We start from the raw sequence: 24,874 nt of genomic DNA, 5'->3' as shown, positions 1-24,874 counted from the left end.
GGTGGATGAGTATGGAGCAACTGGGTGAGTTAAAATCAAGTTTTTATAATTAGAATTTTGTATTAGACTTTGAAAACACAAGGAAAATATGTTTTTTTTAATGAAAAAATTAGAAAAGGCAAAAAAATACAATGAAAAAGATTTTAATTCCATAGTATTTAAAAAAATGAAAAAAAAAAAGTTTAAAAAATTGTGTTTATCACAGAAGTAAAAAAATGTGGGATTTTGTTCTATTATCATTACTGATGTATTATTTTCTTATTTTTTATTCCAATGCTACTTTTCCATGTCCAACTGATGCAAAGTCATTCCAAGTGGTTATTTAAGGGGTTAGAGATAAAGATGAAATTGCTTTATCATATATTATATATTATTATCTTACAGCTACCCATAATATTCTCAATTTCATGAGATGGATTTGATTCTGTGGAACGAGTGTTAGAACACAATGCATTCAGATTTTCCAATAGCTAGGGCATCATAGAATAGTTTAGAAATAATTTGCATTTTGCTAAATCTTCTAAATTTTTGGACCAATCGCCATGATTAAATCACAAAAGAAATCCTGACCATGTCAATCTGTTTAGTAGTTAGTATGCAGCATCCAAAACCAGGAGCCTAAGCTAAAATATATTTGTTTATTATCTGTCACAGCAATTTGTTCTCGGTTCCACTAGATATTTTTCAGCTTTCTTTAATCTGCCTTTTGATGAGTCTTTCGCAAAAAGAAGAGGACAGGTTTCTTTTATTTTTTATTTTTTTAAATCTGGATAAATAGCCCACACAAGAAAAGTCCATTAGTAATGGCCGACAAACCCAAACAAGCCACATTAAAAGGTTTGATGGAGAACTGCCAGTATTACAGAAGAGCAATGGGTAAAATTGATTTGGAAAGAAGTAGTCAACAGTGAAACATACAAAAGATATTTGAAAGCCCCAAATCTTTCAGGTTAGTGCCAGAAGCAAAATAAAAAAAGGAAAAAAAAAAAGAGAGTTGTGAAAAAAAGAGACACAAATTCAATGAAATGAAAGACAATGCCGCTCAACCATTCCCAGTCTACGGAGGGAGGTGTAAATTGTTAATGTTCCACAGATAATAAATTTAGAAGAAATATCTTGTTATTTATTTTCTGCTGACGCATCAAAGCCAGTAGACACCAGAATAGGGCACTCTTCATGTAATTTATTACAAAATGCCAAGTGTCTCAGTGGGAGTGTAAACTGGCATGAGTAGACGAAGAACTAAATTAACTGGAAAACTAAGTATAACTGAGTATAAACTGATGACGACCTTTGACACTCTAAATGCAGGAATGAATGTGTCACACGGATTTATGTCTTTTTACATCAACTAATGAACTTGCCCCTCAGACCATGTGGGGTCATCACAACAGAACGAGACCCTAATCACAGGACAATAAAACAATCCTTATCTAAGAATTGGCCCAATATTTATGGACGTAACTGTTTATCACCCATGGTATTCTGTTTCATGTCACCTAGCTTATCCATGGTTTTTTTTCCCCTCTTTTTTTTTTTTTTTTTTTTCTCTATACTATGTTGTGCATAAATATGTGATTCTTCAGAATTTGTTTTAGTCTTTGCCTGATGAAGAGACGTATGTAGTCTCGAAAGCTTGCAATTTGTTACCATCTTTTCAGTTAGCCATTAAAAGGTATCAACCACTGAGGACTCTCAATTCTAAATATTTTTCTGGAAAACTAAGGCATAGATCAGTTCTGCCTATCCCTCACTTTGCTGTCCTAAATGTCTGCGTTCATCAATACCCTTATGGCTCAGACCAAATGCTTCCAAAGTTTTCAAGTGACTTTTAGAAATAAAATTAAAGAGGACCTTTTCACTGGCATTTTTTTCTACTTTAAACTGACTACCTTCTCCAATTGTTGATGTTCCACTGATTCTTGACCCATCTTTTTTCTTCTGTGATTCTTAGTTCCAAAGTTATACAGTGGAACTCAGTAGTTTATCCTTTAACTTAGTCAGGTCCAACAGCCCCAACAAAACTAAGTACCTCCTGACTACCTTCTCCAATTGCTGCTGTTCTACTGATCTGGACCAATTTTTCTTATTTTTCTCTGCCCCTTAGTTCCCAAGTCACTAGAGTACAGGAGCGCAGCTCTACAACACCTCTAACATAGTTAGGTCCAGCAGTCAAGCTTTTTGGGATTATTGCCTGCAACCTTGTTTCCTTTGGCATACTTGTCAACTTTCCAAGAGACTCCGGAAAAATGGAAGATTTTCCTAACTTTCAAAAAAGTTGGTAAGGTTTCTGCAAAAATCTGCTGGAACTTTCCAAAAATAATTGCTGCTTGAACGTTTCATGTTCCCTGGGTACTTTTCTCTATCAAACAGAGCCTTGAAGGCTAGAAGTATGATCATGGTTTGTAAAATACAATTATGGAAGGGGTGTGGTCTGCTTCCTCTCCTTTATGGCTCTGGCCAATCAAAACATGGCAACATCATAGACGGGGAAAAGCAAGCACTTAGAGATGATCAGAGCCGTAGCTTTGCTCAGCTTGTTTTCCTGAGACTAGCATTGTCTCACGTGAACTCGCTGAGAACTCTACAGTCACTGTGTCCCTTCCTTTTTTGGAGCAGCAGTGGACAGGAGAGAAGCAGTACAAGAAAGTATGACTCAGTCAGACTTTCTTTCTGTTCTTTACAGAAGGTCGTCTGTGACAGTAAAGGTGTTTCACCAAAAATTTTTGTGTGGTCCCAGCCTAAAATTGTTCTTTTTAAAAAAAATGCAATTTAATTTTGGAAAAAAAATTGGGGGTTTTATTCAATAATTTATCTAGACCAGTCCATTTACTCCTGTTCAACTTTCCCATTTTTCTTTTGAGCACACAGGACCACTAAAACACATTTAATTTTTTTTCTCCATTCTGCATCAAATATTATTATATATTGGATGCTTTGTTAAATGGTGTAAGGGCTAGTAGCAGCAATTTGGATTAGATAGTTTCATTTTTATATGTTTATTTACTTTTACCTGCTAGTTTTTTTTATTACTTATACATTTTTTATCCATTTTACACAATGTGCCCACTGTAATGTCATAAAAGACCTTTGAGGGTGGCATTTAAATATTTCAATATTTTTATTTTCATGTTATTTCCCCTGTCAATGCCATGGTACTGATATTTTAACTCCAGTACTGTGGTTGTTTAGTGGTGTGCATACAGTGACGGAGAAGGCAGAGACAGTAATAAACCATCTCTGCCTTCTCTATGATGACTATAATGGCATGTAGCTGCATTTCTATGTAATCAAATTTCAGAATGTCATTGCAGAGTAGTAGCTGGACCGCCCAGACGTTTAAAGTCTATGGGTGACTTTGTGTATACAGTGATGGAAAAGGCAGAGAGAGTAATAAACCATCTTTGTCTTCTCTATGATGACTCTATGATGGCATGTAGCCGTGACTCTATGTAGTCAAATTTCAGAATGTCACTGCAGAGTAGGAGCTGGACCGCCCAGACGTTTAAAGTCTATGGGTGACTTTGTGTATACAGCGAAGGAGAAGGCATTGACAATAATAAACCATCATTGCCTTCTCTATGATGGCATGTAGCAGCGCCTCTATATAGTCAAATTTCAGAACGTCACTGCAGAGTAGGAGCTGGACCACCCAGATGTTTAAAGTCTATTGGTGACTTTGTGTATACAGCGAAGGAGAAGGCAGAGACAATAATAAACCATCATTGCCTTCTCTATGATGGCATGTAGCAGCATCTCTATGTAGTCAAATTTCAGAACGTCACTGCAGAGTAGGAGCTGGACCACCCAGATGTTTAAAGTCTATTGGTGACTTTGTGTATAGAGCGATGGAGAAGGCAAAGACAGTAATAAACCATCTCTGCCTTCTCTTTGATGACTCTATGATGGCTTGTAGCCGAGCTTCTATGTAGTGAAATTTCAGAATGTCACTGCAGAGTAGGAGCTGGGTCACCCGGATGATTAAAGTTTATGGTTGATCTGGAAGCAGTCAAGCCATCTATAATTCATTGACCTGTATGAGTTTAGAGATGGAGGCTGTACAGAGTGCTGAAGGCAGTATACAGCTAATTGTTCCCTAATCTTCAACTGGTGGAGCTTAGAATTTTTTTTTGGTTAAGCCCATATAAACTGAAACAGAAAAAATAATTCATGTGTCTTTGTATATTATAATCAGCCATATTTGGAGGTAAGCCGTAAGTCTTTGAACTCTATATTATAGCCCAGTACAACGGGGAGGTTGCTTGGAGCTGTAAGCTACATTCACCAAAGGATGATTTTCTCAAGAAATTTAGGCAACTGAAGTTTGTTCCATACTTCTGTATCAGATAGTTTCTAAAGAAAGGGGTTTTTCTACAAGCACTTTTCAGATGAATCGGATGAATATAGTAATTTCTGCCACAAATCAGCTGTGATGATACAGCCAATACGACCAAGTATACACGGCCTAGTTGTAATAAACCCTTGGAGAAGACGAAAATGACCTCAATGAGCCACCAGTCCTAATTTAACAAAGCTATTTTTCTGTAAATATAAAATATAAGGCACATTTTTTTTCAATTTCAAGCCTTATTAGCAATCCCGTTTTACTAATCTGCAATTTAAAACCTTTATTTAAAATCAAAAAATCAAAGGAAAAAATGTGATTAAAGAAAGCAGATAACATCAACGGCCCGGCACTAATAGGCGGAATGAGATAATCTTTTGTTTTTACAATTCCTGTTATTATCGCGCATTGTGAGGATAGAGCCATCGGGCTGTGCCGAGATGATTTTCAGCGCAGAGAGTAGAAATGACAGGAAATAAAAAGCAAGAAAAAAAAACATTTAATTATATGTGACTGGTATCCAGCTGCCGGAAAGTGATAGTTACACAGCCACCTGTGGAGGAAAATGGTACGTTACAAGCGTTTAAGACTCGAGAACAAAGCGAAGAAGAGCTTGGGAAGTTCTCCACAGAAGTGATGTCTGCTGCAAGAAACAAAAAGTCAAGTTGTGTCTATGTATATACAAGCAGTGGTATATACATACATATCTGTAGCGAACCTACAAATAGATAATAGAAGAGAATATGAGCCATGCTAAGCCATGTATGTAGTACTTTAAAGGTTTAGCTTTCGTAGGTTACACAACATGCTTTCGTCAATAGTAAAAAGTGCCAAAAATAAACATAAAATAAAAAAAAAGCAAAATTTGGAATAAAAAGAGGTGAGGGTGTAAAGGTATGCTTGGTACAGTATGAATCAGATGAGAATGTGGGCATTTTTAAGCGGTCAATCATTCATTGTCACGTTCACAGTAGGTACTCCTGTTAACAGAATTCATGCTAATTGTCCAAATGTCTAAATTCTTGTTTTCCCCCTTGAGGAATATATAAATAGTGTACAAAATACATATGTAGCACTCAAGACGTTGACTTTACTCAAAGATTCAGTAGAAGGATACCAATAATGGTTCTTTGAAGATTACCCAGATATATAAGACAATTCTGTAATAAATAAAAACTAAAAACTTAATGACTAATAATTTATTTTTGATAATTTTTATTCTAAAAATATGACAAAAATATAGAATATTGAAGCGATAAATGATAGAGAAAAATAATAGAAAAATAATTTAAAAATAATATATATATATATCTATAGATATCTATAGATATATATATATATCTATACAGTATCTATATATAAATACGGTATATATATTTGTACTTTTTAAATTATTATTATGTTATATTTTGATATTCTACATTCTTGTCCCAATTTTAGAACAAAAAATGTACAAATAAATTGTTCCTCATTACATTTTTATTTATTAAAGAATTGTTTCGTCATAGATCCCTGAGCTAAAATGAGAGATTTCACCCAAGCCCCAGCAAACAAATAATTTTCGCTCTGCTCCGGATCATATATTAAGAGAAAAACCAAAGTTGTTTCACCTTTTATATCCATATGCTCATGTAGGAACCATAGATAAGAATTGTACTGATGAGACAAAATATTTATTCTAGGTACACTGATTACATTCCAGTGTGGAAATGATCAAAGAATTCTATGCAAATCTGCTGCCATTGGAGAAGACTGCATTAGTCACCGGAAGCAGAAGGTGACATATAATATATGGCACATCCTTTATCACAACTGAATGATGTTACTTCTGACAGCGACACTATCAGTTTCAATCAGTGTTCTGCACAGAATGGTCTGTCCGATTACAAAGGACTATGGTGGATAATTTTTGGACCATTTTTTTAATTTAAAAGAAGCATGAAAACTTTGTCAGTGCACAGTTATTAAATGGGCTCTTGGTTATTATCAGTTTACCATCTGTTTCTGTGGTGAAGTCACTTTGACAATGTTTGAATTAAACAGATTGTAAAGGTTTGGATACAGTACTATGAGACCCCAGAGTGTTATGTTCATATTTTCAGGACAACTGTTCTGTTATGCCTGAAATTCATGGGGATTTTTTTTAATTGCAAATTGAAAGTTTGGGGAAAAATTTGCTTACCCTGACAAATTTGAATTTCAAAATCATCTCTATTCTAATACCAATTACCACTGGCAAAGAAACCAAAGCTATACAAAATAAAACAGCACCTTGAGCAGTGATTGCGCAGTTGAGGAGTCAGAAGTAAAATGAACATGTTATTATCAGCAACAATTTGTTACTTTGCTCACCACAATATCCCAATAATTATGTCATAAATTATGAATTATAAGCATATATAATGGGTGACCATGTGAAATTTGCATTTGAATGTGTATCCACATCTATGGATTCCTCTTTGAACCTTTATTTGGCTTTTCTTAGTATATAATTTTGTTAAAGCCACAAATATATAATTTACTATCCAGTTAAAAAATAACAAATTAGTAACTTAGCATGTTGACCACAAGCTCCTTGTTCCCCAGGTCGGCCTGTAACTCTTCAGAAGATTCTTTGCCATTGCTGTAACGGTCTGCACTTTTTTTCTTAATTGAAAATTTATGGGCTGAACACAATTCAATTATCTTCACATTCCTGGTTAAGAATACCATTAGCATCTTTAGTTGCTAAGTTAGAAGAACCGTAAGGCTTTCTAAGACCATGAGAACAATGAGCCTTTATGTTGACAAGAGCCACCAGTAAGACTTGAGGGTTTGCTTTATTACTAAGTAATAGCAGTGCCGTCCTGTAAAGATTTCTCTCATCGTGTTATGAATGACTAAACGTGATGCTTAAGTAACGTTTAGAAAAATAAATAGTTTCTACCAATTTGAGTCTATCTTTAAGGCAGTAGAATAGCACTAAAAGTCTTCATTGGGCTGTATTCATGACTGTTTAATAAGTCTATAGTGCAACTTCTGTTCTAGTAAGGCACAGTCTAATGTGTTTGACATGAGTCTCGGAACAGGCACCGCTGCCCATGAAAAACTGACCATAGTGCCGAAGGGCTGATGTTGGATATTGATAAGTCAAACAACTACTATATGGCTGATAGAAGAGGATATAGCCTCCTGGCTAGTGATGAACGAGTGTGCTTGTTACTTGGGTTTTCTGAGCATGCTTGGGTGGTCTCCGAGTATTTTGGGCGTGCTCGTAGATTATGGTTGAGTCCCTGCAGCTCCATGATTGGCGGCTGCTGGACAACCTGAATTCATGTTGGGAGTCCCTAACAAACAGGCAACCCTCACATGTATTCAGGCTGTCTAACAGCCGCAAATCATGGAGCTGCAGGGACTCAAACATAATCTACGAGTACGTTCAAGATACTCGAAGGACACCCGAGCATGCTCGGAAAATGCGAGCAAAAAGCACACTCGCTCATCACTACTCCTGACCTTAGCGTTGGGGGAAAATGTCATTTTTTTTTCTATTTTAGATTGATAAAGTAGAGTTGAGTCAATGTATCCCTGTCCATTTTTAACAAAGGGGTTGTCTTGTAAGACGTGCAAGAGGAAACTTCTCTACTAGATGGGATAGGGGTAGCAATATTTTACATAGTTTTCCTTATTTTTATGATCATTATTATTTTTCATATAAAACAAGAGCACATTATTTGTTGTGTGTCATATTACTGTCCCCTTAAAATACAATTTATTGAATATACATTAATAGCAAAATGAACCCCCCCAAAAACAGACAAAAACACAATAATAAGTATATATCGGTTCATGAAGAGTAACGGGATGAGGCACTATTTAAATAAGGTCCTGACTGATAAAATGCATAGATGGGTAGTCATGATACCTATATACAAGCCTTATGATTGGTCCTACCTAGCTGCGGGGGTTGACACTCTACATAATACACGAGTATGGTGCCTCTACTCTAGAATCCGCCTCGTAATCTCTATCATCTAGGATACTGATGGCAGACAAATGTCTATAAATTAATCAAATATAACCAATACAGTACTGAAAGGGAAAAGATAAACAGGCAGTATGGGAACAATGACGGCATAATAGGCAAATAATTCCTCATAGGAAAAATATACATAAATGTGTACTTATCCATTCATGCCATAAGCCTTGACCCATTTCTCCATTGGATCATGGTTCTTCAGGAGGAAGGAGACTGAATTGTATTGGATACATTTGGCCAATTTATAGACATTTCTATGCCATCAGTATCCTAGATAATATGGATTCCATGGGTGGTTTAATGTAAGCCTACACTGCGCTTGAGCACCATATTCGTGCATCATGTAGGGTACCAACTAGTGATGAGTGAGTGTGCTCGTTACTCGAGTTTTCCGAGCAAGCTCGGGAGTTCTCTGAGTATTTTGGGCGTGCTCGGAGATTTGTTTGAGTCACCGCACCATGATTTGCAGCTGCTAAACAGCCTGACCACATGCAGGAATTGCCTGTTTGTTAGGGAATCCCCACATGTACTCAGGCTGTCTAGCAGCCACAAATCATACAGCTGTGGCAACACAAATATAATCTCCGAACACACCCAAAATACTCGGAGAACACCCAAGCATGCTTGGAAATCTCAAGTAACGAGCACACTCGCTCATTACTAGTGTCAACCTCTGCGGCTAGGTAGGACTAATCAATGGGCTTGTATTTATGGTATTATTACTTTGTATGACTCATCTTTGCCTAGTATAAATCAGGCCCTTATATTAGTAGTGTCTTACCCGGTTCCACTTCCTGGACCAATATATACCTGTTATTGTGTTTTTTTCTGTTTGTTTTGTTGTTTATCTTTATGTTTTTAACATATATCTAATAAATTGTATTTTAATGGCATTTACATGTTAGGCTTTGTTGGATGATCCTCTCATTACCAATTTATTATTAACCTGGCTGTCATATCATTGTCTAAAAAATATATCTTGGTAATGATGACTGGAAAGGACATGCTTGACATGATGTGTAACTATCTGACCACCATGTTCAGCAAAGAGTCACCAGTTAGCACGTGAAGGAGTGTAGCCCCATATTTTAAAAATGTGCTTTTCGAGCCAAGTCTAGGCACGTGTGAGATGCCTCTGGGGTGTGTGAGGAGCAGCCTATGTGTGGAGGACCAGAATTGGTCAAGTGACCAAATGGAAGTCATTGAGCTGGTGACCAAAAGTAGCAATAATCCCAAATAGAGGAAGGTTTCCACTTGGGGTCGTAGATAAGTCTTAAATAGTGAAGAGCATTGGAGAGCTGGTAGGGTCAAACTCTACTCTAGTAGATCAAAAGAGGGCACCATTTTCTACAGCCACACGTGAGCCTTTTAACAGACTTTGCTTTGTTTCTAACTTGAGAAGTGAAGTTATGCAAATTTTGGTTCCGTGCCTTCTGTGCCTTTCTGACCACCCAAGAAATCGCCCCGGGGTAATCTTACAGCCTCATAAAGACAACCACTATCTATAGGTCCTATTGAAACATATGGACACCATAGAGTAAACCCATTCTGAGCCAGGGGTCCAAAGAGCCAGGCATCTCTAAAGAGATTCTTGTCGTGGGAAGTAATTTTTGCAAAAAAAATAAGATGGCGTTTCGCAACCAATGAAGAACACGATGATGATTTTGAATAGCAGACTGAAAGGGGAATGTTTGGACTGTATGGTTTATGCACTTATTCCCTGCAGATTACATACAGCTTATATATGGCGCTGATAGAGCCCCCGGCATGTCTTTTGGCCGCACATTAGAACATGTTACTTCTATTCTTATTCTTTCCAGCCAGCAGAAGGCCTATGTTTATATCTAGGTAATTGACTGTGTTTACCTCATATTGCATCTAAGTCACTTTTGCCATTTATAGCAAAGAAATGAAGGACTCGCTAACATCTGTAGCTTCTCTTGGTGAGAAATTATTTGGCCTTCTCCTACCAATGACATAAACATTAGGCACTCGCTAATATTATTCCACGCACAACACGTTCATCATTTAATATGACGTTCTCTCAGAGCTTTTCTGCTTTTTGTAACTTCAGCTGTCAAGCAGCAGAGTAACTTGTGACATCTTCAAGGGGCATTATACTCAAGTATTCTGGAGCATCACTAAAATATTTTTGTCATAGCTCATAGATATTTTAATCCAAAGCTGTCTGTCTAGGATACGTATTCATTTATCAAGGTATTCAGCAACATAAAATGCATTTTAGGTCATGAAAATATAATATAAAGGGAATATGTCAGTAACATTAACCCTCCAAACTGCATATCATATATGTGGATACAGGTGTTTAAAAGCTAAATGCATTGACACCTTCACATCTTCTATCTGTTGCTGCATTCTTAAGAAATCAGTGTTTTAATTCATATGCAAATGAGGCACAACAGAACACACCCTGACTCTCTGTTTTCTGAGGTTATTTCCTTGCCCAGCATCAGCTTCTTTAGTTTGATTAATAACTCACTGTTTGATTTCCTTGTCTGGCATTTGACATAACACAGACAGTGAGTGTCATGCCCTTATCATTTGCATATGAGTTAAAAAGCTAATTTCTCAGGAATGCAGCAACAGTTAAAAGATATAAAGGCAAGGAATTGATTTTACTGACAAATTCCCTTTAAGATTTAGAGAGCATACTATGGTGGAAACATATTTGGGTCTTTTCAAAATGAAAGATAAACATATATTTTTGTTTTAAATTATTCTCAATGGATTCAAATAATTTATTGGTTGCCAATAAGTTTCGCCCTAAATGGTCGAGGTCAATTTAAAAATAAAAAACTTTGCATAAATCAAAATAATAAATAGTACATGAATTATTTAAGAAACTTTGGAATATATCTTATCAGAGGAATCATCTTCTTTCTTTACTTATGAGCGCATATTTTCCCTTGCCTCTGCCTCCTTATTTATTTATTATACTCCGAAAAAAAGCTGAAATCCATTTTTGTTAAACCAGATAGACTGCCAGTTCACTGAGGTTACAAAGTTATGGGGAGAGTAGAAGGATAAATGAGCGAGAAGCATTTAGCAAAGTGAGAGACCAGACAGTCAAGGGCAGTTGGTGCTGTAGATTTTAACATAATTATTTCACTTAAGTGCTGGATTCACAGTCACACAGCTCAGTACTTCTGTAAAATATCTAACATACTTCTGCTGTGCGCTACACAGAGAAATAAGAGCAGGGAATCTTGTGTATGGAAAAGATCGTATCATCTAGTCTCCACCCACTAACATAGAGACAACTGGAAATTAAAGAGAGCCGTTGCAGAGAGGCAAACTGACCAGAATGCAGATCATATAATGGACATACAAAATGTTATTCCTAGCATATACATTCCGGATAGATTATTCTGAAATGTTAACTGAGACATTAGGTAGACATTACACCCGGATTGGCAACCTACTAGAAACATTACATTTTTCATGGTGTTTTTCGAATATCCAAAAATCTAATTCACTACATACAACACATTTGTTCAGTCAGGTCTAGTTTTTTGAGATGACGCCAGCTTTGACTATAGTGTTCCTTTAAGGCGTTTTTCTAATAGGCTTATGTATAAGGTTCGAAAGGCAAGGATGAATATTCAAAAATAGACAAAATGAAAACCCTCACTTAAAATGACCTAAAAAACAATTGTTACACTTAAAAGATGCCATATAATAATAATAAATTATTTTTTGCTTCCCACTCACAGTACTCCAACTTTTGTAAGTCACCACCACCATCACCACCACCACCACGTTACTAAAATGAAATACCTGTTGTTGCCTCTCCTTCAATTGATGGAGAATGCTGACCACTAGAAACGCCGTGTAGCTCAATGTCATATTCAGTGCCATCTTTTAGTCCTGTCACAACTGTTGAACGTTCACTGCCTGCCACTGATAGTGTAATTGGCTCATACTGCTTTTTGGCATCTCGCATTTTAATGAAAAAGTTGTCAAAACCATTTTCGTCAGCTGTCCATGACAGATGGAAACTGTTCGGGGTAATTTTGGAAACCATGAGGTTTCCGACTTCAGGTTCTGTCTCTGGAAAAAAAAATGCCATGGAAGGAAAAAGGAAATTGAAAAGTATTGTTAGTACAGTAGTCCCCTTCTCTTCGGACAAGGCGCTGGGTGATCGACTAAAAGAGGAGCAACAAAAGGAAATTGAACTTTTGTTTAGAAGGAATGTTCTGAAGATGCAAAACATATTGTGATGTTTCCTACCTAAAAAAAGCAATATTTCACAGTATTACATGAGAAATAGCATAAAGACGAATAGAAAAGTGGAGCTATGTAATATGAAAATATTTTAGACATGATCATCTCACACAATATTTGGCTCTTTCCGAACAAGAATGATAGCATAGTCAAAGAGGTTGTCTGCTACTTTAACATTGATGACTTATCCTCAAGATAGGTCATCAATGTCTGATCGGTGGGGGTGCTACACCCAACACCCACGCCGATTATCTGTTCTTGGTGCCGCCGGCTGGTGGAAGTCCTCAGTTACAAAGCTGCTCCGTCCACTGATAGTGGTCGCACCAGGTACTGCACATCTGCCCCTTATTCAAATCACTAGGGGGCAGCTGTTCAGTATCGGTCACTGCTGCTATCAGTAGACAGACAGAACCGCTCTGTAACTGAACACTTCCGGCAGTCACTGGCAACGAGAACAGCTGATCGGCGAGGGTCTGGGTGTTACACCCCCACCGATCAGACATTGGTGACCTATCCTAAGGATAGGCCATCAATGTTAAAATAGTGGACAACCTCTTTAAGCTTAAGTATAAATCCTCATGTACACAGCAGAGCAGTCCTACTTTGTGTGCCTCCATATGGTGCTCTGTATGACATAATGCTACAAGTTTATTCTCTCCTTAAATCTAAGGTTTCATGGGAGAATAGTTATGCAATATGGACTTTTTTTTGCAAGTGCAAATGAAATTCCGCTAAAAAAACTGTACATTTCTTTATAAAGTTACAGGTATATGGATAATTATGGTTTGATATAAGTGTATGTGTGCCACTCCCATACCATGACTGTTTGGACTCATGATGACTCTCAGGTTTTATGTGTTTCCCAATATACTGTATTTATTGATATGTTAAAGGATTGGTCAGGCACCTAAAATGTATTTTCTAATTATCTATCCTTACACAATAACCACTTTTGTAATTTATTTTATTACACCGCACCTTACACTTTTCCCTATCTAGCTAGACCCCAAATGTGTTTATTTTACGTCACTTCCTATGATGTTTTAAAAAAAAAAAAAAAAGAGTCTCAAACTGGACGTGACAGGATGCTGGGGCTGCACTCACTCACTGCACATCCATCGTCCAACAAGACATCACCAAGGGGGCAGCACTGCAGTTACTCACTACGTTCTTACATCGCTGCCCCCTCTGTGGACCTCCTGCATTAATGCTGATAGAGATGTGAATGGAGTGTCCACACTTAGCTTCTACCTCCACTGCCACCATAGTTTCTGCTAAAGGAGACGTTATCAGTGGGTGGTGATTGAAACAAAGAGTGAAACCAGTGCTGCTCAACAGCTTCTAGCACCGCCCTCAAAAGAATCATCAGCCATTGGTGGATAAAGAAGCAGCTAGTGATACCAGCTCCTCCTGCTTATGGCGATTCATTTGAGGGCAGTGATAGAAGCTGTGGGGTGACACTGATATCACTCACTGCTTGTATTGCTGTCCCCTGCTGACTGCTTTTTCACAGTTAGAAACTGCAGCAGAAATAGAAGCAGGATGCCGGCGCTGCACTCACATCTCCAGCAGCGTCCATCACCAAGGATCCAGGATGCCTTCAGAGAGGGCGGTTATCCAATGACTGGTGAGTAACTGCAGCACAGCCCTCTGATGACAACCTGTGCCAGGAGGGCCTATAGATGCTGTAGGAGTGGATGCAGCCTCCTCTGACTTCAGATTTGAGACTCCTCTCAAACTAAACGTCACAAAAAGTGAAGTAAAATAAACACATTTAGGGATTAGCTAGAGAGGGACAAGGTTAGGTTATTGTGTAACAAAGGTAATTACAAAAATGGTTAGGGTGTAAGAATAGATAGTTAGAAAATACATTTTAAGTGTCGGACCACCCCTGTAAGTTTATGTGATGGTGTTGGCATGGGATAGGTGAAGGAAGGAAGAGGTGGGGTATTTCCGTATAACTTCAAGAAGTTAAAATCAGTTTAGCTTTTTAAATTGTGTATTGAATTTTTTATATGATGATTGTGTCTATTATTCTCATATTCACAGCTGCACATTTACAAGTAGGGAAGAAACATAAAGCAAACATACACAGACATAAACAAAAAAGGACAGTTTATACCTGGGCAAGATGAAAAATAGTTCTACAATATACAACAATTTAAAAAACAACTACTACTTGAGTCTAATAGCAGAATTGATCTCTTAATGGGAACAGACTGTGAGCTTTAAGTGTAATTCATTACCATTTTTCATTTAATTATGGATCAGCCTTTGCAAAGTTATGAATTTTTGTAAAATACAGGCTGATTCGTTCTCTATTTTACTGGGAAAAAATTCTGTAACTTCTAAAAGACATGGTTGAGCAGAATGAAATGTGGACTGTAAATTAATGATGAGTGAGCAGTAGACTGCTCGAGTGCTCGGTACTCAAATCGAACACTTTGAGCTGCTCGGGTGCTCGATTCGAGTAGCGAGCACAATGTACATCAATGAAGCAGACGAGTATTTTTCCAGCAGATCTGTACTCAATTGGAGGTGATAGAGAAAGAGACATATCATGGCTTTAGTGCTGAACATCTCAGGGACCCGAACACTCGAGCACAATGTAATACTCAGCACTGCTGGGTAGTTGATCGAGCACCCTAATGCTTGGTAGAGAATTGAGCAATGACGATCATGCTCGCCTATGACTACAGTTCATACTTTGGTTCGTAAGAAGTGAGAGTACAATGAACCTCAGCAACAGCGACGAGAGATATCCTCGCATCAAGTGGTCTGCTGACTTGTCCTGCTGGTCATCTCAACTACAATATAGACTTCCTGCATGCCTTTCGTTAGTTTATGTGTACTGCTTCCATTTCACTCTTTCTTCATTTGTTAACAATGTACAGTTTTCAATATGGAAACTTACTGGAAAACTTAAAAGGCCCCAAAGTGAGTTTCTAAAGACGTTTGGAGGCTGAAATCTGTTGTGCAAACCATGTCTTGAAACCTTCTTTGATGACTGAGTAATCTCCAAGGGATTGTGACCACCAAGATTGCCTAATTTAACAATACCATTATTTTTCCATTTGAAAGGTCCAGTGTACAGTAACAAGCCATGAACATTACATTCATTCCGAGAGATCATACAGCAAGAAATTCAGGCTATGACCCCAGAGATCCTGCGGAACACATTCAATGATATGGAATGGTGCTTGCAAGTGTGCTTGGATGTGAGCAGTGGATATTTTCAACACCTGCTTTAAAACACCATTTTCTCATGAACCAAAGTCTGTACAGTCCACATTTCAGTACGATAGGTCATCTCTTTAAGACGTTACAGTGATTTTTCTGGGTAAAGTAGTGAGTGAATCACCCTGTCTTCATAATCCTGACATACTGGTCTAAGTAGGGGTCATTTTTAATTATGTATCATATTTTTAGTACTGTAGATTTGCATGAAATCTTCTTCCCTTTAAAGTTTAGGTGGCTCAGACTGGTTTATAAAAATAAAAGAAGCAATACTTATCCTCACAATTCCCAATCTGATGAATGGTCCCCCTGGTCTTTACTTCCTGGTGTTGTCTTGACCCTTGACAATAAATGCCTCCTCGTCCAATTATTGGCTAAGAACGGTCCCCGTTTTGGCCAATTACTGGACATTACACACCATTTTATTGAGTTTGGAAGACACCAAGAAGTATAGGCAGGAGGAACAGGGTAAGCATCAGAATGGGAGATGCAAGTGTTACTCCTTTTATTCATTTTTTTAAGTCCTTTCAAAAATAATAATTTGTAGTCCCTTGCTTAATCCATGTAATGAATCCCAGCATTGAAATGTATTAAATTTCCCGAAGCTAGATGTGAATTTATTAAATGCTTTGTCTGTATAAGAACTTAGGACAACACGAATGGTCAACAGACAGGACAAGCAACAATGAGAAGCCAAAAGCAAAATTATCTGTAATAAAGAAAAGGTATATCCAACGATGGCTGGAATATCTTATACCTGTAGACACTGAAGTGCTAATAGGTTGTGTAGGTTGATCGCGGACAATGCCATAGAGGTAGATGGTGTAATCAGTGTTGGGCAATAACCCTGAGATAGGAGTATTCCTGAGATCACCAGATACATTTAATTTCACTGGCTCCAATAACCTTTCTGCATCAACGATTTCTAGAACAAATCCATCAAAGTCATCTTGTGTGGTTGTCCAGGACAAGTCAAAGCCTTTGGGTGTTACATTGGTGATGGACAAGTTGTCTACTTCTGGCTTGTTTTCTGGGCAGGAAAAAATTTAATTTGGTTAATCAAAGACTAATCCGGCAATACTCACAAGGATTTATATTCAGCAGCCCAAAACCCTACCACAAGATGGAAGCAGAAGTACTGCCTTTTTCAGTATAAAGCTGGAGGTCATGATAAAGTGAAGAGGTTCATCTCAGACATTGTCACCAAAAGAAGTCATTTTTTTTTTTCAACTTTCGCATGCTTACAGGTATTGTGTGATAAATCATGCACTGTAAAGCAGTGAGTGTAAATGAAAGAAGCTGGTGAATGATGAAGCAGTGGACATATTTGCATATAGCTACTTTAGATATGATATACAATAGATGAACCATGAAGATGAAAGTGACGCAGATTGGAAATTTCATTTTTTACCTCTCTTATATCTCTGATATTGAAATGCTATTTTTACTTTAAAGAGCATTTGCCAGTAGGAGCTACCCTCCAAACCTGTCTATATGGGTATGAAGGTCATGGAAAGTTGAGTAAAATGACACCTTGATATCTGTAATCCAATGTCTTTTTTGAGAGAAAATCACATTTTTATTACTATGCAAATGAGCTGCTAAGATCTATGGGTTAGACATAGATCTTTTGAAGAATCTTCCTCCAGAGATTTTAATGAAAGGAGTAGTTACCAGTGTGAGACATGTAATAACTGACAGTCTACTCTCCTGATCTACATGCTCACACTGGTAATGTCTCCTTTAATTTACAATAATCTCTGGAGGCAGATTCTAAGGGAGATCTATGTCTGTCCCTTAGATCTTAACAACTCATTTACATGTTAAGAAAAATGTAGATGTCTCTCGAATATATATGATCTTGCTTAAATGGAGATATGAAAGATGAAAACGTATCTGGTATTCTATTTTTTAGGGCTCATACTCAGATTATACCCTTTAGATTAGGGCTACATGGTGACTCTTTTCAATACAGGAAGTCCCAGCCAAGTTGCGCAGCATTTCTACAACATTTTAGGTAATAATTTTATTGGCTGCATGGTGACTTATTGGTTATTTCTGTGTCTTGAGTCCTGGGAGCTAATCCCACCAAGGACAACATCTGCAAAAAGTTTGTATGTTCTCCCCGTGTTTGTGGTTCTCCGGTTTCCTCCCACATTCCACAGACATACTGATAGGGGATCTAGATTAAAATCCTCAATGGGGACAGTGATAAAAATGTCCATAAAGCATTGTGGAATTAATGGTGCTATGTAAAAGAATAAAATAAATAATTTTAGGGGTTAAACTTGGGGGTAAAAATTAGACAAATTCTACCTATGTTGCAAGAAGAAAGGTAACAATTGTTATTACTATTGCTATAATTTAGATGTACCAATAGAAGCTTCTAATATTCCTAAGGTTTTTCTTTTAAAGAAATAGCTAGAGAAGGAAGAAAGGATGAAGGCGGTGAAGCAAGTGACAACCTTTCGATGATGCAACAAGGATTGTGGGCAGCTTATGGGGCAGTGATGGCAAGACCGTACCGAAACATTCCGAGGTACCTGTGACAGCTTCACCAAACAGAGGTTTAGTATTAGATCCATGAATTATACCATATAGACTAATTTGATAATTTGAAGCCGGATTCAGATCCGTCACTTCCAAAGAGCGAAGTTCTCCAGGTACCACAATGGTTTTTGTGTCTTCTTCATCTTCACTGTCCTTAATCTCAATCACAAATTTCTCATAGCTGTTGTCTGGAGCTGCCCACGTGAGTTTGAAGGAATCCCAGTCTACTTGGGACACCAATAGGTTGCCCAGCTCTTGAGGCACTTCTGAAAATATGTTCCAATTATTAGTCAGAATTTAGAATAATGTGATTTTCAGAACAGATCAAATAGTCACTTGTGAAATAAAATTAAAAAAAATGACTTAGGCAGTTGTGCACTTTTTAAAGGGACTCTGTCACCATATTTGTGCCATCTAATCTGATAGCAACATAATGTAGAGCCAGAGATCCTGATTCCAGTGATGTGTCACCTATTGGGCTGCTTGCTATAGTTTTGATAAAACCATTGTTTCATTGTTTTATCAGCAGGAGATATCGCTAGAGGAGTCGTAAACCTGCTGCCATGTAGTCCTACCACGCCCCCATCACTGATTGGTAGCTTTCTGCCAATGTATAGTATTAACACCTAAAGCAGCCAATCAGTGGTGTGGATGGGGTTACTTAGCGCTCAACTGCAGCAGATAAAACTGTGATTATATCAAAACTACAGCAAGCAGCCCACTAAGTGATACATTGCCGGAAACAGGGTCTCAACCTCTAAATTAAGCTACTCCTAGATTTGGGAGAAAAACCTGAAGACAAATTCTCTTTAAATATTTTCTATAGGAATGATACAAAAGGATTGGGCAAAGATACCTTTACTGTTAAAGAGGTACAAACTTGGGAAGGCTAAGACTTCATTCTGGTGATCATTTCTAGTACAGACGTAGCAGCAGTCAACATGATATGTTATAACATGTGTAGTGCGCTGCTCATAGTCAATAATAACGACCACGCTATAGAAATAGCGTAGCGAGCATGGCATGCTTTGCTACCGGTGGCGCAACTGGCAGCTGCTATATCTGTGCCTGGATTTACATTCCGTATTCCTGTATCTCACAGTTGGACCCTGTGCCATTATATAGACAACTCTGGTTCTATAAATTCAACGGAGTAGAACCACAAGGGTCGGAGTGTTACATTTTGAAGACAGAATGTGAAAAATGGGTTCAATATGCCAAAAATTAGGCTTGAAACCCTTGGACTTGTATTCTTAATTAATAGGTAGTCTGAACATGAAATGTTAGTTCAGGAGTGGAATTTGATACTTTAGTTTTGGAAGTAATGGCACCTACATAGTCAACTGTAGAATAACGTTAAAAGATTAAGAAAAAAGTGTTGAAAGTAAATAGAATCTTAAGGCTTTTCTGAATTGCATTTTTCTCTTCCCAGCTCCCTCACATAAGGAAGAATTATACGATCTTATGAATAAATAAACCTACACTTTTATGAACACATTCCGCTGTATCATGAATACCAGCATTGTAGTTAAAACTACTCAGTTGGGATTTCCACGCCGGAAAAAAAAAAATCAAGATCGTCTTCCCTAAAACACAAAGAATTGCTTCATACTTAAACTTGTTACGACCGTCTTTAAACCTTAATCACTTTTTTCCACTTGAGCAGTGACTCTCTAAGGACTAGAACCCTGGGGCACGTTCCTGGAAGAACGATGGATGGATGATCAGCTCTGTTTGATTTGGATAGTCAGTATTTGCCTCACATGATGAATGCATCAAAACCAGATGAAAGAGATGAGATCTTTAAACCGGCCCTTTGCCTTCATAGTATTTCCTTATGTTCAATTGTTGGGAAATCTCAGCGTGATTCTCAAGACGGAACCAACCAACATTGCTGTTGGTGATATTGATTTCATTTATATTGGCATTTGGCTTTTAGGAAAATTTAATAAACTGGGAAAAATTAATCTGAAAAGTCATGGCATGATTTTGTAATAAATTTACTGGCATGGATAAAGGTCTGAAGGACCCAAGCCATTTTATCAGATTTTTTTCTCTGATGGCTTAGGACTCTTATGAAACTATTAACGCAAACCTTTAAACACATCAACCTCAATTATGGTACAAAACACCACAATGTCTATAAAGATGGAAAATAAATAGACAAAGGCATCATGTACAAGGCAGAACCTATAAGGAATCACCCAGAATTTCTTCAGCTTGATACTATGGAAAAGGAAGAAATCTTTGTGCCATCACAGGGAGCCTTTGTAAAGGACATTCACGTCTATAAGAAATGATTCCGATGAGACATGCCACGTATTACTTTGGAAGCACAGAGTAAGGGAAAATATTATGGCTCTGCACAACTGAGTAAGATTCCTGAGCATTTAGGATCTTCAGCTGTAATGGGTCCAATTATAGCCACCTTAAAGGGAATCTGTCACCAGGCTCTTCTGAGAGCAGAATAATGTAGGCGCAGAAACCCTGATTCCATCAATGTGTCACTTACTTTACTATTTGCTGCAGTTTAGATATAAAACAACTATTTTATGTGCTGCATATATAGCAGTTCTCTAAATGATGAGCTCTGTTTAACCCCACCCACGCCACTGATTGGCTGCTTTCCATGTGCACTGTGCATAAACAGAAGGCTGCCAATCAGTAGAAGGGGGTGTGGTTGGACTACCTGGCAGAAGGTTTACTAGTCCTCTAGTGATAATCTCCTGCAGATAAAACAGTGATTTTATCAAAACTACACTAAACATCCCAGTAAGTGATGCATCGCTGGAATCAGAGTATCTGGCCCTACATCAGGCTGTTCTTAGATGGGGTAGAAAAAACATGATAAAAGATTCTCTTTAAGTTGCATTTGGAGTGTTTACAGTGTCCATTCCTAATCAGTTTGGCTGTTGGTAAGAAGTAAGTTTAATGGGTTGTCAAAATTGTTGAACATGGGACACAGGGGAGTAAGGAGGACTGTGAAGAGCCAGGGGGCAGTGTGTTCTTTATCAGTGGAAAGTTTGGAGCAGAGGCATTGTTGCCCCGCAATACAAACTGAAAGCAAAGATAGCTTTGTCTCTTCCATTTCAGAAGAGCAAAGTTAATCTTAAGCTATCTGTCCAAGCTTATACCAGCACTTACAAGCTCTATAGTAAAGAGCTTGTAAGTGATGCATTTCTTGTCTAGGAGAGTGACCACTGCTGACAGATTCCAGTGGAGGCCAATAACCTTGGCAACAAAACAGTAATCAATGCAATTAAAAAGTAAATTGATTTTACAAGCCCTTTGCAATTTTGCCCATTTATGATGATAACACAAGCCCATTTAAGCCATTTCACAAACACAAGAACAAGCAGTGATAAAACAGATGGAAACACACTTTAAAGTACTTATAAATTTACATCAGCTGCAAAACAAAATTCAGATAAGAAGATAAAGGTAAGATAAAAAGAAGCAGAGGTTTATTATCTGTTGTCTGTAGAAGCCAAGATGAGATATTCATGCTCTGCAGGAAAAATGGCTAAAAGTAAATCTGTGAGTCGGAAATTCAAGTAGAATGATTATATTTACTTGCTGCATATAAGATGAAAGAAACAATAGTAATCAGGAAACAATTCGTTCAAATATCCTGGAACCGAAAATTTTGGACAGAGACACAATTGTTCAACTTTTTTTTTCTAAGAAGAGTTGGCCTTATCAGATAACCACAAAGGAAAAATCAACCCTTCTCAAGGTTATATGGTGATCTACTTACTTGTCCGTCCAATTGCAGAAGCTGGTTTGCTCTTATATCTGCCTTTCTCAGCAACCAATGAAATTTTGTATTCTTTGCCAGGATCTAGCCCAGTCAGTACATAGGTACTGGCATCTCCAGGAACTTGGACTTCTTTCTCCGAATCACCACTGATGTAAGTAAGACGGTAACGATCAAACTTGGCTACCGGGAGTATCCATTGTAGATTTAGAGTCGTCTCGGAAGCATCGGTAACTTCCAAGTCTTTGGGCGCATCTAAATCTAGAACAGTATGTGACATGATTAGTTTCCTCTTTCCATATAGGCGGAATGTTTTTACATTTTCTAATTACTTGACTGAATCTTACCAGTTGCTGCATTGACGGTAGCAGGAGAACTTTCTCTGTCCTGTTTTACGGCTGTTAGCCCAATGCCATATTCAGTGCCCGGTCTCAATCCTAGAAATCAAAAATAGTCATAGATTTCATATATCCGTTTCACCCACATTTTCATTAAGCAAAATGTAATTCACAATGTATAAGCTGTCTGACCTGTAAGAGTAACCTTGGTGTTGGCCTGGTTACTCCTCGGCACAGTTATTTCTTCATGGTCTCCTCCCGAGAGTGGTGCAAACTTTATCCTGTAGAAGTCGGTCTTGGCCAAGGTGTTCTTCCATTCCAGAGTAATAGTGGTGTCGGTCTGTGACACTTTTCTTAAATTTTTGGGTGTGTCTAAATCTGTATAAAGTTAAAAACATAAGAAATACTTAAATATGACATGGTAGAATGTGTATTCTTTTACATCGTTGGGCCGTTGATACTCACAAACTAAAATCTACATCGGCTAGGAGCTGGCATAGATTTAGTTAAAATTTTTGACCACTTCTGGTGTAAATAATGTTGGCTTGGAAATGGTATACATAACTTGTATATGAATATTAGAAAAGCTTATGTGGGGTCGCTGTATGCACCCAAAAAGTTATCCATTACAAAAAATCCATTTCCATAAACTTTATTAGCATATTGTGAATTATTGGAAGGTGGTTCCTTCCTTAGGTTCCTCATCTCTTGGCCAGAAAGGAGAGTTCCTACAAGGATAGTCTCTGGTTCTGGAGGACCTGTCTGTCACACATTTACTAGACAACCTATTGATGTGAATGAAAAGTGTGTGATGCCTAATGTCCTCTGTGGGGGCACTGCAGGGAAATTCGGCACTTACCGTCAAATTTTCTCACTTATTACATGCATTGTTTTGGGTTCCAGAGGAGAATTGCTTAATGTCAAGTTACCCTTCTAAAATTAAGGGATTATCTGAGTGGAAAACCCATTTATCAGAGTTTCCAGGTGCAAAATACCAATTTTCTTAAATCATATTAAAGGGAGCCTGTCAGCATGAAATTGCAGGCCAATTTGCAAGCACCATGTTATAGAGCAGGGTGATCTGAGCAGATTGATTTATAAATTTATAAGAAAATATTTAATATGACTTGTGTTTTATTCATTTAAAGATGTTGTTCACTACTTAGGCAACCCCTTCTTTATACCTATGTTCCACTCTTGCAAAATAATAGCACTTATACTCATTTCTGTTGCCGGCGTCTTTCCAATGATGTCGGCAATGTCTCTCCAGGGGTTTGCGTGACATTATGTCGACCAATCCTTGTTGGTTTTACTTTTCTATGAATGTATTTGACATTTGGAGGAAGCGAGAGCTGCAGGTGCCCTCTTATTTCCTCTGGGTGTCTTGATCTCTCTGAAGGAGGGAGAATTGAGCCGGCGTTGATTGCGTGACAGGGATCCAGTGCCGACACCTCTGGAATGGCGCCGACAATGGAGGTGTGTATAGGTGTTATTATTTTACTGGGGGGCACATAGCGATTAATAAGGGGTTGTTTGAGTAGTGGACAACCCCTTTAGACCTTCTGGGACTGTCGTCCAGTGGGTGGTCCTTTCAGTGAATGCCAGTTATCTCTGCACTCACAGAGGTCAACCAGAAATTCTAGAAACAGTAGAGGTTTAAAAGATTAAATCACAGGTTATACTGAATCTTTTCTCACAAAACTATACATCTATGTACTCAACTCCCCCTGCTCTATAACATGATGCCTGCAGTTTGAATTGCATTTTCTTGACGACAGGTTTCCTTTATTAAAGGGACCTAAATTTAGGTGTTAAAGCTTTCACCTTGAAAAACACAATAGAAAGGTGAATTACATGGGCAGCTCAAAAATTTCAGTGGAAATTGTGCAATGCTCCATTTACCATTCATGATCCTGCGGAGGAATTGTACACTTTCTACTGGACACCCCCCATCCTGATTTATTACACCTGATCACTTTGGTTTGATATCAGGCTAAGTTTTGTCTCCTTACCAAAAAGCTGATAAAATTCATACCTGTTGTGAAGGTTTCTGATACTGGAGAACTGGTCATTTCTCCTCGCCGAGATACTAAGATAACCTCATATTCTGTGTCTGGTCTTAAGTTGTTCATAGCATACTGGGTTTCATCTTCAGAAAGTTCCACTGTAGTCCTTGGCTCATTTCCTGTTCCGTAGGTCAGAGAAACTCCATCAATCCCAGCCAGTGGTTTCATCCATGTTATCAAGGCAGAAGTGTCTGTGACATCCTTCACATCAACTTCACTAGGGGCATCAAGTCCTAAAAAAGAAACATTTAAAGTGTAAGATATGCTAGTCTCCACTAGTGCTAAACTTTCCCACTTAAAGATTGAAATGCGTACGGT

The 24,874-nt window shown here is 37.9% G+C and overlaps 1 protein-coding gene and 1 long non-coding RNA gene across 7 annotated transcripts in view; one reads left to right on the top strand and one right to left on the bottom strand.

Moving 5' to 3' along the window:
- The window catches only part of TNC (tenascin C), a 157,721-nt gene that overhangs the window by 52,461 nt on the left and 80,386 nt on the right, over nucleotides 1-24,874 (bottom strand). The window contains exons 7-13 of one of the 6 annotated variants that reach the window (XM_077283461.1): nucleotides 24,526-24,789; nucleotides 22,683-22,868; nucleotides 22,500-22,589; nucleotides 22,153-22,413; nucleotides 18,389-18,661; nucleotides 16,603-16,875; nucleotides 12,162-12,434 (exon numbers count right to left, since the gene is read on the bottom strand). In XM_077283461.1, coding sequence (XP_077139576.1) covers nucleotides 12,162-12,434; nucleotides 16,603-16,875; nucleotides 18,389-18,661; nucleotides 22,153-22,413; nucleotides 22,500-22,589; nucleotides 22,683-22,868; nucleotides 24,526-24,789 — 1,620 coding nt within the window. The remainder of the gene's footprint in view (nucleotides 1-12,161; nucleotides 12,435-16,602; nucleotides 16,876-18,388; nucleotides 18,662-22,152; nucleotides 22,414-22,499; nucleotides 22,590-22,682; nucleotides 22,869-24,525; nucleotides 24,790-24,874) is intronic. The other 5 variants (XM_077283463.1, XM_077283462.1, XM_077283466.1 and 2 more) reach the window with 5 other exon arrangements.
- Nucleotides 1-24,874, top strand: part of LOC143804899 (uncharacterized) — a 74,402-nt gene that overhangs the window by 29,688 nt on the left and 19,840 nt on the right. The window lies entirely within an intron of this gene.

This window comes from Ranitomeya variabilis, chromosome 2 (assembly GCF_051348905.1).
Source record: "Ranitomeya variabilis isolate aRanVar5 chromosome 2, aRanVar5.hap1, whole genome shotgun sequence".
NCBI lineage: Eukaryota > Metazoa > Chordata > Amphibia > Anura > Dendrobatidae > Ranitomeya > Ranitomeya variabilis.
Note: the sequence above shows the minus strand (reverse complement) of the source record. Positions and strands in the feature narration are given on the sequence as shown.